Source organism: Arvicanthis niloticus, chromosome 4 (genome assembly GCF_011762505.2).
Source record: "Arvicanthis niloticus isolate mArvNil1 chromosome 4, mArvNil1.pat.X, whole genome shotgun sequence".
NCBI lineage: Eukaryota > Metazoa > Chordata > Mammalia > Rodentia > Muridae > Arvicanthis > Arvicanthis niloticus.
Window position 1 is genome coordinate 82,914,617 of NC_047661.1, and position 13,209 is coordinate 82,927,825.

Sequence of the window (13,209 nt, forward strand, 5' to 3'; positions counted from 1 at the left end):
TCTAAATCACTTGAGTGATGTATGGATCATCTGACTTTACGTTGTGTGGCCCTGGAATGAAATCTTAGCTGCATCCATGTTGCTTCTTCTCAAACATGCCTAGATTTCAAAGGTTTGTATACTTGAAAGCACTCAGGTTTCAGTGCTTCCTGTAGTAGTGGCAACACAAATTGTAAGAATATGTTAAAAATATTTAAGTTGCCTCAGAAGTAGCACACCTATAATCCCAGCACAAGCAAGGCTGAGGCAGGAGGATCATGAGTTCAGGGCCAGGCTGGGCTTGCATAGGGAGATTCTATTTCAAAAACGACCCCCTCCCCAAGTTGAAAATAAAAAGCCTGTGGTTCAGGTTTCTTTTTCCTGAATTGACCTATATGCAGAAAGCAGTAGTATACAACTGTTCTAAAGTATTACAAATTAGCTAGTGAATCAGATCAGATGTAGGTATCTGAAACTGGAGTTGTTCTAAGTGAGGACACAACAAGTCCTCACCCCTCTGCACAATGTATCGGCTATAGTTAAGGTACTTGTACTGAAGAGATGATTTCAATGTGTAACTACTTTATTTTCCTTCTCTTTATTATCAAAAGAATAAAGTTTATATGAACCAGGCTCTGTACACCTCCACTAACATTTACTAGTTAATATCAGAGGTTTCTTCCAGCTCTGGCATATACGTGTGTGTGTGTGTCTGTGTCTGTGTGTCTGTATGTGTGTGAGTGTGTATGTACGTATGTATGTATGTATGTATGTATGTATGAGAATTTTGCAGTGCTTACCAGGCTGTCCTTGAACTTGTGGTCCTCCTGGCTTACCTCCCCGTGTGTTTGGATTAGAAGTAGTTGCCACCATTCCTGACCTACTCTACTATAGTTTTGTTTTTAGACTTAAATTTTGTCTTACACATTAGCAGTGACTAGGGAAGGTGATGAAATTCAAGTATTAGAAAGATCTTTGAGTTTTTCATTTTCTGTTCTCCCTCTTTCAAACCCTTTGTTTTTAAATTTAAAGCACCAAAGTTGCTAAGTGTAAGATGCTTTGAGAATCTACCACAATCAAGACATATATTGCTGGTGGCAAAGGATAACTGTCCTCATCCTGAAATTTTTTGACAGCTTTTATTTTTTACAAAAGATTTTTTTTATTCTTCTCTGTGGAGGCAAGGGAGCTGCATTTCAGGAAAAGTAATTATAACTCATTTAGAGCCATTTCTTTTTAGGATTATTTCATATTTTCTAAGTTTTGAAAACATAATGTTTTAGTAAACTCAGGAATTTCTGTGATTGCATAGATACAGAACTAGATTTAATAATACCACATAAATATTATTGCTTAATTTTATAAAAGTGAAATTTGTTTTGTGGTCAGTGGGTGAATAAAACAGATAAATGGTGTTAAATATTCAATTATAGGCTACTATGATCAGGGTTCTTCATACAGCTCTTACTATTAATTAATCTGTAAGTGGTCTAAGTTTAAATATTAGTAGTATTTAAGTTGGAGGTATGGCTCCATGGCAGAATACTTGCCTAGCATATGCAAGGCCAGTACTTTGATCCCCAGTACAACAAAAACAATGATCTATTTTCACTTAAACTTTAATTACTATAATGCCTTAACAGTCTATTACTAAATTGATCGAAGAGGGTGCTTAACTTTTTTGATGCTATACTCTAAAATTCAAGTATTAATTTCTGTGTAAAAGTGCCTGTTTTAATTCAGTTTTATTTTTGTCCCCAGGTTTCGGAAATCGTTTTTCAAAACCCAAAGGACCAAGGAGCCCACCATCAACTTGGAATATTTAACACACCTCAGGATTTATAAGAATATTTGTTAAAATTGTACCTGCAAATAAAGCTACTAGAATACTGGTATAATAATAATATCAATAATGAAGATATATTGTGTCAATAGTCTTGAAAAGGAAAGCAATATGTGAAAAACTTCCAGCCACTTTGCATTTTCATATTTCTCATATTTTATTGGGAACTGCCAATAAAGTTTGTACTTCAGTTTATGTTTCAAAGTGTATTTATTTTTCACTTTTACTTTCTCACTTTACTTACAGTTTACTTTCTTTCTCTCCCATATATAAATTTACTATATACATTTTTGTTTTAAGATGATGTCTCCTCCTGCCATAGCCTTTGGAGGGCTGGGATAACAAGCACACAAGCCCAGCATAAACATTAATTTCAGTAGGCTTATAAGAATTTGATCTTAACTAACATTCTCTTTAAAATATTTTTATATATATAAATGTTTCTGCCTGTATGTAAGGATGTACTTCACCTATGTGTAGTGCCCATCATGGCCAGAAGAGGGAGTTGAATCCCTTGAATTGAAATTACAGGTTGTGCATTGCTGTGTGGGTTCTGGGAACTGAACCAGGGTCCTCTGCAAAAGTAGGTAAGTGTACTTAATTAACCATCTGAGTCATCTCTCCATCCTTTCAACTAAATTTATATATTGCTGTAATATTAAAAATAACATAAGAAAATAGACAGGTCTTGATATGCAGCCCCAGACAGCCTCAAACTAATGATGCAAACTAAAGCTGCAGACTGCTGGTATTGCAGGTGTGCTCCATCATGACGGACTAAAGTCTTTATCTAGAAACCAAACACCCCTTACTTTGTGCTTGCAGCACTGCTTGTGAAAATGACTGTTCTGGGATGTTATTTTTGTCTAAACGGAGAGTATCTCCTCTATCTTCCCAAATGTTGCGTAAAAGAAGGAAAGACGATGTTATAGATGATGTACAAACAATGGCAGTGATCGTTTTTTGTATTGCTATAATGAGATGTTCAACTATATGTTTAACCAAGTTATTCACTTACCAATTCTAGAAAAAAAATCAACAGCAGTTACTTTTTGTTAACACTTTAAAATTATTTTTAATTCTTTTTTGATAGTGCTTTCTTCATAGAAGAGGCCTTATATATAAATGTGTTCACATAAAACGAATTTATGTTCACAACAATTTAAAGGTACCGGTGATTTGAAAATGTATTTCTATGTGACTATGAATTCTCTTAAACAAATTATATTTCAAATCTAGTTTTACACAGTAAATAAGTTAATGGATCTTTATTATTTTAAAGGGTTCGCTTTACTTTCCCTATCAGGTTCATATTTTTACTTATGAAAATACAACCTCCCAACAGTGTTATTTGTGCTTTAATGCATTTTGTTAGGAAATGCAATGCTGGGGCAAATTGACCGGTATTGTTATTTCTTTATTGTAGTACAATGTATACCCAATAGGTGTTCAAAACCTTCTCTATTTTAAAACGATAACTTTTATTGCAGAAGTTCACTCAGCCTGTTACTTCTCTGGGAACTAGTGGTGTTAAACCACAGTGCCTTTTATATGCCTAGTACAGCATTGTAGCCAGCTATTCCAAATATCTTTCTTAAGGACTTAAATGCAATTCTAGGTAAAAAGCTAAAGTAATGAAACTCAAAATGGATTTCTGAGTAAACCCCATCTCCTGGAGAACAGTGTCAGGTTGACAGCGCTTTTCACATTTGCAAATTTATATTTATGGCTTTAAAAAAACAATTAAAAAATTTCTATCGAGACCTTTTTTGTTAACTAGCATTGGATGGAAAAGTGACTCTGGCAAGGCGGAGCTGTGCTCAGGGAACTTCCGAAGGCAATATTTGCACCTTGCTTTGAGCCTGTAGCTGTTATCACAGCAAGGCTATTGAAAATGTTTCTTCTTTTTTTTTCTGAATAGCAGCTTTACTACTCTACAGTGAAATAGTCGTTTTACATATTCCCAAATTCTTTTTCTCTTCTATTGTCAAGGGTAAAGGCTGGAGATTCTTTTACCTCACAAAGGCTATGGGAGAAATTGAAAAGTCACTATGGAGACCACCTCTGGGTAAGATGAAGGAGGAACACTGGAAGTGGAGCGCCTGAACATACCGCCAGATTCTGAAAGCTATTAACATTGTTTGGGCCGTTAAGGCGGTTGGCGGCAACTCGCCGGCGGGCGGCAGTTGCGTCGCACCCCGAAGCGTGCCTAGGCGCACGCTCCCCTCCGCTCCTCCACTCAGAAAGCAGGAGGAGTGGGGGTGGGGGAACAGAGAACGCGGAGGGCAGCGGAACTACAACTCCCGCAAGGCCTTGCGCGACCAGGGTGCTTTACAATAGAAGCTCGGTTGGCGAGGTCTGCGGAGAGGTGCCGGAACTGCCGTTTCCGGCATGTTCAGGTCTACAAGAACGACCGATCAGTGGAGGGCGGGGGAGAGACTCCAATGCCCAGCGGGCCATGCGCGGGCAGCGCTTGCGCGAACCGCGGACGGGGGGGCGGTCGGGCCATTTAAATGTGTGTTTGTGGGTGAAATGGCTGCGCAGGTCGGAGCGGTTCGCGTAGTACGGGCGGTGGCGGCGCAGGAGGAGCCGGACAAAGAGGGGAAGGAGAAACCCCATGTTGGGGTTTCGCCGCGGGGAGTGAAGCGGCAGCGCCGGGCGAGCAGCGGGGGTTCTCAGGAGAAGCGGGGGCGGCCGAGCCAGGACCCCCCTCTCGCTCCCCCTCATCGGCGGCGTCGTAGCCGCCAACATCCCGGGCCGCTGCCTCCAACGAATGCCGTCCCAACCGTCCCGGGCCCTGTTGAACCTCTGCTCCTGCCGCCTCCGCCGCCACCGTCGCTGGCACCCGCCGGGCCCGCTGTTGCTGCCCCGCTCCCGGCCCCAGGCACCTCGGCCCTCTTCACCTTCTCGCCCCTGACGGTGAGCGCGGCCGGGCCCAAGCATAAGGGCCACAAGGAGCGACACAAGCACCATCACCACCGCGGCTCCGATGGTGACCCCGGCGCCTGCGTTCCGGGCGATCTCAAGCACAAGGACAAGCAGGAAAACGGGGAGAGGAGCGGAGGGGTGCCTTTGATCAAGGCCCCCAAGAGAGGTGAGAGCAGGCGAACCGCTGGGGCTCGGGCTGTAGGTCTCAGTGCCCATATCCCGCCCCTTTAGGACTGAAAGACGCCTCTCTACTCCCCTGAGCCCACTGAAGTGGACTCCGGATTGCAGGCGGTTGCCACAGTTTGACCTACTTGAGGCTTCCCTCTGAGGCCGAGCTGTCAGTTTCCATCCCTGTTTGTAGTCCCCCGAAGCCTTTGCAACATTTATTTTCAAATTCGGCAGGGTTTCCGCGCCGCGCGGTGCTTGGCATTGGATTAGTAGGTGGGGTAGTAAAACCTGCCTTTCTGAAGTAAAGGCTTGTCACTGAAAGTCCCTTCTTGTTTTCCTTCTTGGAAATCTTTAGTTTTCCTCATTCCCGGCACCAACGTATTTACAGGTTCGACTCTGGGCTCTGAGTTTGAATTCTCCAAGAGGTTACACAACTCACTGGTTGCCTTAGCTTCAGCGAGGTTAACAACATCATTTACGATGTTTCTTTTTCGCTTAGACGTGGTAAAAAAAATCGTTATATTTTTTAATATTAGCCCTTTTAATTATTAGTATGGTAGGATTGGTTCGAGGAAGGTTTTATCACCCTTTGAATCCTAGGAAATAGACCAACCATATCTCTGAAGGGAAGGAAGCGTGCAATAGGTTGTAGATGCGGATTCCAGTTCCATTTCATTATGTCAGAGCACTATTTGAGAATCTCTGTAGTTCCAGCAGTCTTTAAAGGTATTTCACATAGAAAAGGTAGGACTAATTAAGTGTGCTTTTGAGAGGAATTAGGTTGACCTTTTGAGAGGAATTAGATGTCTTCTATAGCCAGATACTTGTAGCATGTATTTATATTCTTTATGGAAGAAACGAAGTATGCTTTTGGTTATGCTGTATTTATACTTTGTATATATTTATAACTTGTAATATAATCTCAGTAATACACTAACACACTAATATGTGTTTGAATACTGAGTCATTTCCAGTTATTAACATGTTCATGAACTAGTCTTTGAATCTAAAATTTTGAGTAGCTTGGATTCTTCCCATATATTTAGTGATAGTGCTAATCAGTGTGTGTGTGTGTGTGTGTGTTTGTTTAGGTGCAAATAATAGGTCTTCATTTTTCCACTGAATGAAACTGCATCTATATTTTTCTTTGGTGGTATCCAGATACCATCTTTAGGAGTATAACTGGCAAACTGGTGTGCCAGTTTCCAAAATAATTGCATATTGGAGTAGCTTATATTTTTACACTTATTCCCCACACTCCCTGGTGTGTGTCCATACACAGCTACAGGGAAATTTGAATAATCACCTCCTTCAAATGCGTGCTGTAGGAGAGAATACTAGTGCTCATGGCATAGAACCCAGGCTCCTAAATGCTAGTTCAAGCTTTAACACCGGTCTGCCTGGCTTTGCTTTCCCTTGCTTCCTTTTTCTACTCCTTTGCTTGCCTTTTCCCTATGCCTTGACAATTCTCATTCTATCGGCAGTCAGTAAGCGGACTAGAAATGATCAGAGATCTCTCAGTTCCCCTTTATGGGGGAGGGTGGTGCTGACACGTGTAGTAATTCACAGTGTGCGCCTCGGAAGACTGTACAGGCCCCGTGTTCTTTTAAAATCAAACAAAACCAATTCTCTAATGCTGATGAATAGAATTTTCTCAGATGATGTAAATGTTCTGTATCTGTGTTGTCGAATATGGTAGCCATATGTGGCACTTAAACAGATTTGTAATGTGGCTGAGTGACTGAGAAACTGAAATTTTATTGTAATTTATAACATGTTACATACAGCTCATGGCTACTACATTGGACTGTACAGCTTTTTACCAGTACATGAAGAAGAGAAATGGGTTAAAACCAGGCCATTTGAACACTGTTCTCTTCTGGTTTAGAGATAATTGGATTATCAAACATATATATTCTGGGGGAAATTGGGCCCTCCAGTCAGGAAGGCCCAATTTTAGGCAAACTTGTACTGTAGTGGTCTGGATATTTGAACCACACTTCTGCATAAAGTAAACAGTGTTAATATTTTTTAGTTTAAGCTTTTTGCATAGTTGGGCCAATACTTCTAAAAAAAAAATCTCACAGTATGTTTATTTTTATTATCTTCAGGTTCAGGAGGCATGGCTCTGGAAGTAAATTTTGGTCCTAGTACTTTCTTTATGATCAGGATCAAAAATTAGTCTCTTTTTAACCCCAGTTTTCCTGTTTGTACAATGAGGTTGTGCTATTTCATTCATATGGTTGTTATAGGGATGGTGGGGGCACTGTATGGAAATTATTTAAAATAGTGCTTGGCTCATGGTAGGCAGTTAAAACGAGCTTGCTTGCTTGCTTTATTTATTTATTTATGTATTATTTAATACTGTGCTTGGTCCTGAATTAAGTAGATTGTTGTTTACAAAGGAATCTTGTCCTTTTGCTTATTCTAAGATTTTTAGGAACTTCTGATATACTTTGAAATAATTATACATTCACAGAAAATACCACAGAGACGCCCTTTTCCAGTTTACTTCAGTGGTTATATCTTATATAACTATTGTATAATACCAACACCAGGAAACGTGCATGTGTGTGTCTGTGTGTGTGTGTGTGTGTGTGTTTATGTGCCATTTTATCATATGTAAATTTGTTTAAACAAATTGTAAACAAAGCTCTGCAGAAACATCTTTCATGACTTTCCCTTCATAGCCTTAGGCACTGTCTCCCTACCCTCACTTCTGTTTTTAACCGATGACAACCACTAGTCTGTCTCTATCTTTTTAATTTTGTCATTTGAGACTACTATATATTCGAGGTCTTTTGAAGCTAGCTTATTAATCTCAGCGTGGTGTCTCTGAGATCATCCATGTGGTATATATGTGGGTGACTCTCACTTTTCCATTACTGGATAGTATTCTCAGCAAGGGTATACAGTGATTCTTGGATTTAAGGAATTTTGGTGTCTAGTTTGGGGCTATTAGAAATAAAGCTTCCTGTTCAGAGTTTTGTTTGGAAGCAAATCTTCATTTCTTTGGGAAATGTTTTTATTAGATCATGTGGTGAGTATATGTTTATGGCTTGGTTATTTGTTTATTTTACCATGTTGTTATACTGTTTTCTTAAGTGTACTCTTTGCATTCCCATTAGTGACTTAATTCTTTTATTCTTTATTATTTTACATTCTTGTCAGTATCTGGTGTTGTAACTATTTTTATTTTAGCAGTTTCAGTAGCTGTGAGGTTATTATCTTATGGTCTCATGGCTAGTAATATTAACCAACTTTTTTGGTCACTTTTAGAGCCTCATTGATAAAATTTGTTCCTTGGTGTTTTTTGTTTGTTTGTTTGTTTGTTTTTGTGTTTTTGGTGCCAATTTTCTAGTAATGTTGTTTTAAAAAATATTTTAAGAATTTTTTTTGAGGATTATTTGTCTATTACAGGTACAGTTCCTTTATTCATTGTTTGGTTTGCAAATACTTTCATGTCTATTGCTTGCTTTTCCCTCAGTTTAACAAGATGTTTCACACAACAAAACCAGCAATGCTTTATTGACTCTTTTCTTTAATGAATCATTTTTGGGTGTCATTCTCCCCTTATAACTTCAATTTTTTTGCTTTATATTTATATTTATATTTATTTCAATTGTTTTTATTTGTTTAAATCTGTGGTCCTTTTGAGCTAATTTTATACAGGTGTGAGATTATGTTGTGGTTGGTTTTTTTGAAAGGGATGTGTTCTTTAGGTAAATAGTCACTATAGCACCTTTAATTGAAAGCTTATTGTCCTTCCATTGACTTGCCCTTGCACCTGTATAAAATTACTTCTGATGTCCTGGGTTGCTTTCTATTATTATGATAAACACCATGATCAAAAACAAAATAGGAAGGAAAGAGTTGATTTCCCAGGTGTGTCTGTCATGACAGGAAGTCAGGAACCTGAAGGCAGGAACTGAAGGGAAGATCACGAAGGAGCTCTGCTAGCTAGCTAGCATTCTATTTGTTTTCTTAAACCATGCAGGATCACCTGCACAGATTTGGCATTGCCTGGGCCCTCTCACATCATCGTTAATCAAAAAGATAACCCACAGACTTTGAATCTGATGGAGGCATTTTCTCAATTGAGGTTCCTTTTCCCAGGCTTTTCAAGTTGATAGAGCTGACCAAGCACAACTGGGAGGAGGCAGGAAGACTGGAGCTTTCAAGGCAGCATGGGTTACATAGCAAGTTCTCAGCCAGCTGTGTCTAGAGAGCCTGCCTAGCAATGCACGTTCAGTCCCCAACACAGCCCCAAACTGGCTGTGGAAGCACTGGCTGTAATCTCAGCACTTGGGAGGTGGAGGTAAGGAGAGTCAGGGTTAGGGTCATATGCTCACTTGAAGCTGGCTTGGCATCTTGAGACTTTGTCTTAAAACAAAAATCACTTCTCCTGCCTCTTATTTTAAAAGTTGGTAAGATTGGTTTTCATGTTTTAGATCGTGGAAAAACCCTAATAACACATGAAAACCATGTGGTATGTAAATTCTGTGTCCATAGATAAAAGTTTTATTGGACTACAACTGTTCATTTATATAGTCTATATAGTTTTTGCATTATAGTAGCAGCTTAGGAGTAGTTGAGGCAGAGACCATATGCTCTACAAAGCCTGCTGTGTTCTTTACAGAGAAACTTGGCAACCTCTGACTTGAGACCTGGACCGTGACTAAGAGACGTTCCTGCACATCACCCCCACAGTACTCAATCCAAATTCAAATATAGGATAGTTTCAGATATTACCACTCCAGACATCTGGCATTGCTCATAAATAATTAAAAGAAAAGTTTGGTATGTAAGTACTTGCTCCAAAATTTGAAGTAAAATAATTTTCAGAGTTGAGGTAACAAGCTTGAATTTTCTAATGGAAGAACTGAATATCAGACTCTTAAGAAAAATTGGACATCTCAGGGTCCAGTTTGCTCTTTCTACCATGCACATTGAGATTGATGTTTATAAAGAAATATTAAAATGTTTGCTATGTCTTATAAACAGTATGCTTGGTACTTGTATCCTTTGATCTTAATTTTTTTCTCTCCTTCGTTATTGTTCATAAAGCATAGATCAAAGATAGTTCATCAAAAGTAATAGTTTCTTTTTAATTGTTCTTGGTTGGTAACTATGATCTTAATATATTAAGGAAAGAATCAGAAGATGCTTGCCTAGCTCTTAACTCCATTGTCAGTCAACTTAGAGGATTGCTCTTATGTGAGTCTTCATAGTCAAGTTTTCTAATTTTCACTTTTGACCCATTTCTACCTGCTATCATGTGGAAGATACTAGATGTGATGGCACATTTGTGAGATCACAGCATTTGGGAGGCTGAGGATTGCTAGCTGTAGTAGGACCTTATCTCAGAAAATAGGTATTGATAGAAACACTTGATTGATTTTTGTGGTAGGAATGGAAAATTATTGTGATTGTATTGAGAATTAATTTCATTTATTAGAAACTTCAGAAACTGTTTTCTCATATCCACAGAAAAGAAAAAAAATTCTTGTCCGTAAGGCATAAAAACTTTCATATAACATAATGCTGTCTTTGTGATCACCAGTTTGTAAAGGGCACTGTGTTTGTGAATACAATAATACTTTTCTTTACTGGAAACTCATATAGGCTAGCATCTGAAATCCATTAATTGTAACTGGATAATCTTAGTTAATAATTTGCCAGAGTGTTTAGGGAGAGAGAGAGGCTTATAGAAGAGACAGGAATAGTATGTGTTGTTCTGTAGTGGAAGAATCTGAATGTTGGAGTGAGATGAGTCTGAATTTTGACTGTTAGCTGCTAGCTTTGTGACCTAATGTGAAAAGAATTTCTATGTCTACTGAACTGAACTGTTGGATTCAAATGAGATGAGTAAATCCTAATAGATATCTAGTGAGTCAGTTTTCTCCCCTTTATATTTTACTGTGATATACTATATCATACTCTGGGTCAGTAATTTCTAGTTTTAATCTGATATTCCAGAGTTGTTGACAAGTATTTCAAAGCATATTATCTAATCCTTTTATTAATTATAATTACAATAAGATAAAGACTTGTGTGTCAGACCTGTGATGAAAGATTTATTCCCTTGTTTAATCCTAGCAGTAACTCTTACAATAAACACTTGTGTTAATAATATTTTAAGGTAAGAAAAGAAAGGCTTAAGGAAATTTCTGAGTTTGTCCAGAGACTAATGAGCAGCAGCAGTGAGAGTCATTTCAGTCTAAACTGTGAAGCCTTGGGGGTGGGGCACTTTTGGTTTTGTTTGTTTTTGTTTTGGTAGCAGGGTGTTGTGCTATACCTCCGGCTAGCTTTGACCACACATATTCTCTTATATTCCTTCTGGAGTTCTGGATTAAGGGGGAACAAATGCCCAGCTTCAGCTTGCACTGTGTGTACGTGTGTTCATGTTCTTGTTGGTGTGCTTGTGGAGGCCAGAGGTCTGTTTCAGGAGTCATTCATTCATCATGAACCTTCTGCTTTGTTTTTGAGACAGTCTCTTAACTGGAACTTGGGGCTCATCTATTTAGCTCCAGGGATCCTCCCCGTTGTTGGGATTCCAAGTATTTGTCACTATGGTTGGCTTTTTTTTTTTTTTTTTTTTTTTAGGTTGGGGACTGAACTAACTCAGGTCTTCATACTTTACAAACAAATACTTCACCAACAGAGCTATTGCCTGCTCTTAAATAGCACAGTCTGCATTTAGATTTCCACCATTTGGGAGTGAAAATAGTAATTAGCATTTACTATTTGTTACATTCTAGGATTATGCCAAACACTTTACATGCATTTTAAAATTTATTTTGTACATTTTTACATGGAAATACTCTCGTCTCCCCTCCCCCATTTTATCACTCAAAAACACTGAGGTACAGAAATACTAGTTTGCAAAAGACTAGGCTACTTTACTTATTTGGCAGTGCAAAATGGTAAAGCTTCTTCAGAAGACAATTTGGCAGTGTTTAAAAAGCTGAACATACTCTATGATATGGCAGTTTACATTCTATTTGTTATTTACCCAAAGGATTTGGAAACATATCCACATAGAAATTTGTAGCAGCTTTATTCATAATTGCCAAAAATTGGAAATAACTCAGTTGTTCTTCAGTAGATAAATAGACAAACTGGTACATCCACAATGGAATATTATACAGCTCTAAAAACAAACTACTGAGTTTTGAAAAGTAATGGAGTAACTTTAAGTGCATTAATACTGCAATAAAAAAAGAACCCAGTCTAAGAGGGCTATATACTGTGGGATTTCAGTTATGTAACACTGGAAAAGACAAACCCATGGAGACAATAAAAAACATCAGTGGTTGCTAGTAATTAGGATGGGGAGCACTTCAGAATAGTCAGATCACAGGAGTTTTAGGGCCACTAAACTGCCCTGTATAATATTGTAATGGTGAGGCCATGTCACTTATATTTGTTCAAACAAGAATGTACAGTACCAAGAATGAACCATAATTTAGACTGTGATTGCTGAGTGAGGAAGACATGCCAGTGTGTTCAGTGGAAGTGACTGTGCGTTGTGACTTTGGCGTGGGGACTGTTTCTGGGATGCATGGGAAATTTGTATAGCAAACAGAGCAAAGCAAAACAAAACAAGACGTGTTTCAGGTTGAATGTGTTCGTGTAACTGTAATGGTAGCATCCAGCAGGCACAGGCAAGAGGATCATAAATTCAAGACCAGCCTGAGCCATCTGATAGGTTCAAGGCTAGTTCGGGGTAAGTAGAGAGAACCTTTTTAAGAAAGAAAACTCATATAACTGGGAAAAAAAGTGTAGTTTTAGGAACTGGTAGAACAGGGTTTCCACCTAACTCAGGTTTTCACCTAACTCTCTCTCTCATATATATATATATGTATATGTATATGTATATGTATATGTATATGTATATGTATATACACACACACACACACACACACACATAAAGAGTTATGTGTGTATGTTAAAAACAGTGACTCCCAAAAACTTGGCTTCAAAAGGAGCACCTTTTTGATTTTCCATTTATATCAAGTTTTTATATAAAACTATTAGCTAACCACAAGAGAAGCAAAAGTAATTTATTCCTCCAGTACTTCTGGGAGACTGAGGTAAGAGGATCTTGAGTTTAAAAATCAGTCCTATCTCCAAAGCAAAAAAGAAAAAAAAAAAAACCTAAGTTTTAGAAAGCTTTAGTTCTTTTTTTTTTTTTAATTAGTATGATATGAACTATTGTTTGCTTTTGCTTATCTACCATGATATTTAGGAATTGAAGGTATCATATTTCCTAAGATATAGTTCAAGTG

At 38.4% G+C, this 13,209-nt stretch overlaps 2 protein-coding genes across 3 annotated transcripts in view; both read left to right on the forward strand.

Annotated features, from left to right (window-relative positions):
• Positions 1-2,017, forward strand: part of Ptpn22 (protein tyrosine phosphatase non-receptor type 22) — a 58,974-nt gene extending 56,957 nt beyond the window's left edge. The window contains exon 22 of the mRNA XM_034500633.2: positions 1,741-2,017. Coding sequence (XP_034356524.2) covers positions 1,741-1,805 — 65 coding nt within the window. The 3' untranslated portion in view covers positions 1,806-2,017. The remainder of the gene's footprint in view (positions 1-1,740) is intronic.
• Positions 2,018-3,888: 1,871 nt separating this feature from the next.
• The window catches only part of Rsbn1 (round spermatid basic protein 1), a 50,198-nt gene continuing 40,877 nt past the window's right edge, over positions 3,889-13,209 (forward strand). The window contains exon 1 of one of the 2 annotated variants that reach the window (XM_034500218.2): positions 3,889-4,916. In XM_034500218.2, the coding sequence (XP_034356109.1) occupies positions 4,214-4,916 (703 nt within the window). In that variant the 5' untranslated portion in view covers positions 3,889-4,213. The remainder of the gene's footprint in view (positions 4,917-13,209) is intronic. The other variant, XM_034500216.2, reaches the window with a different exon arrangement.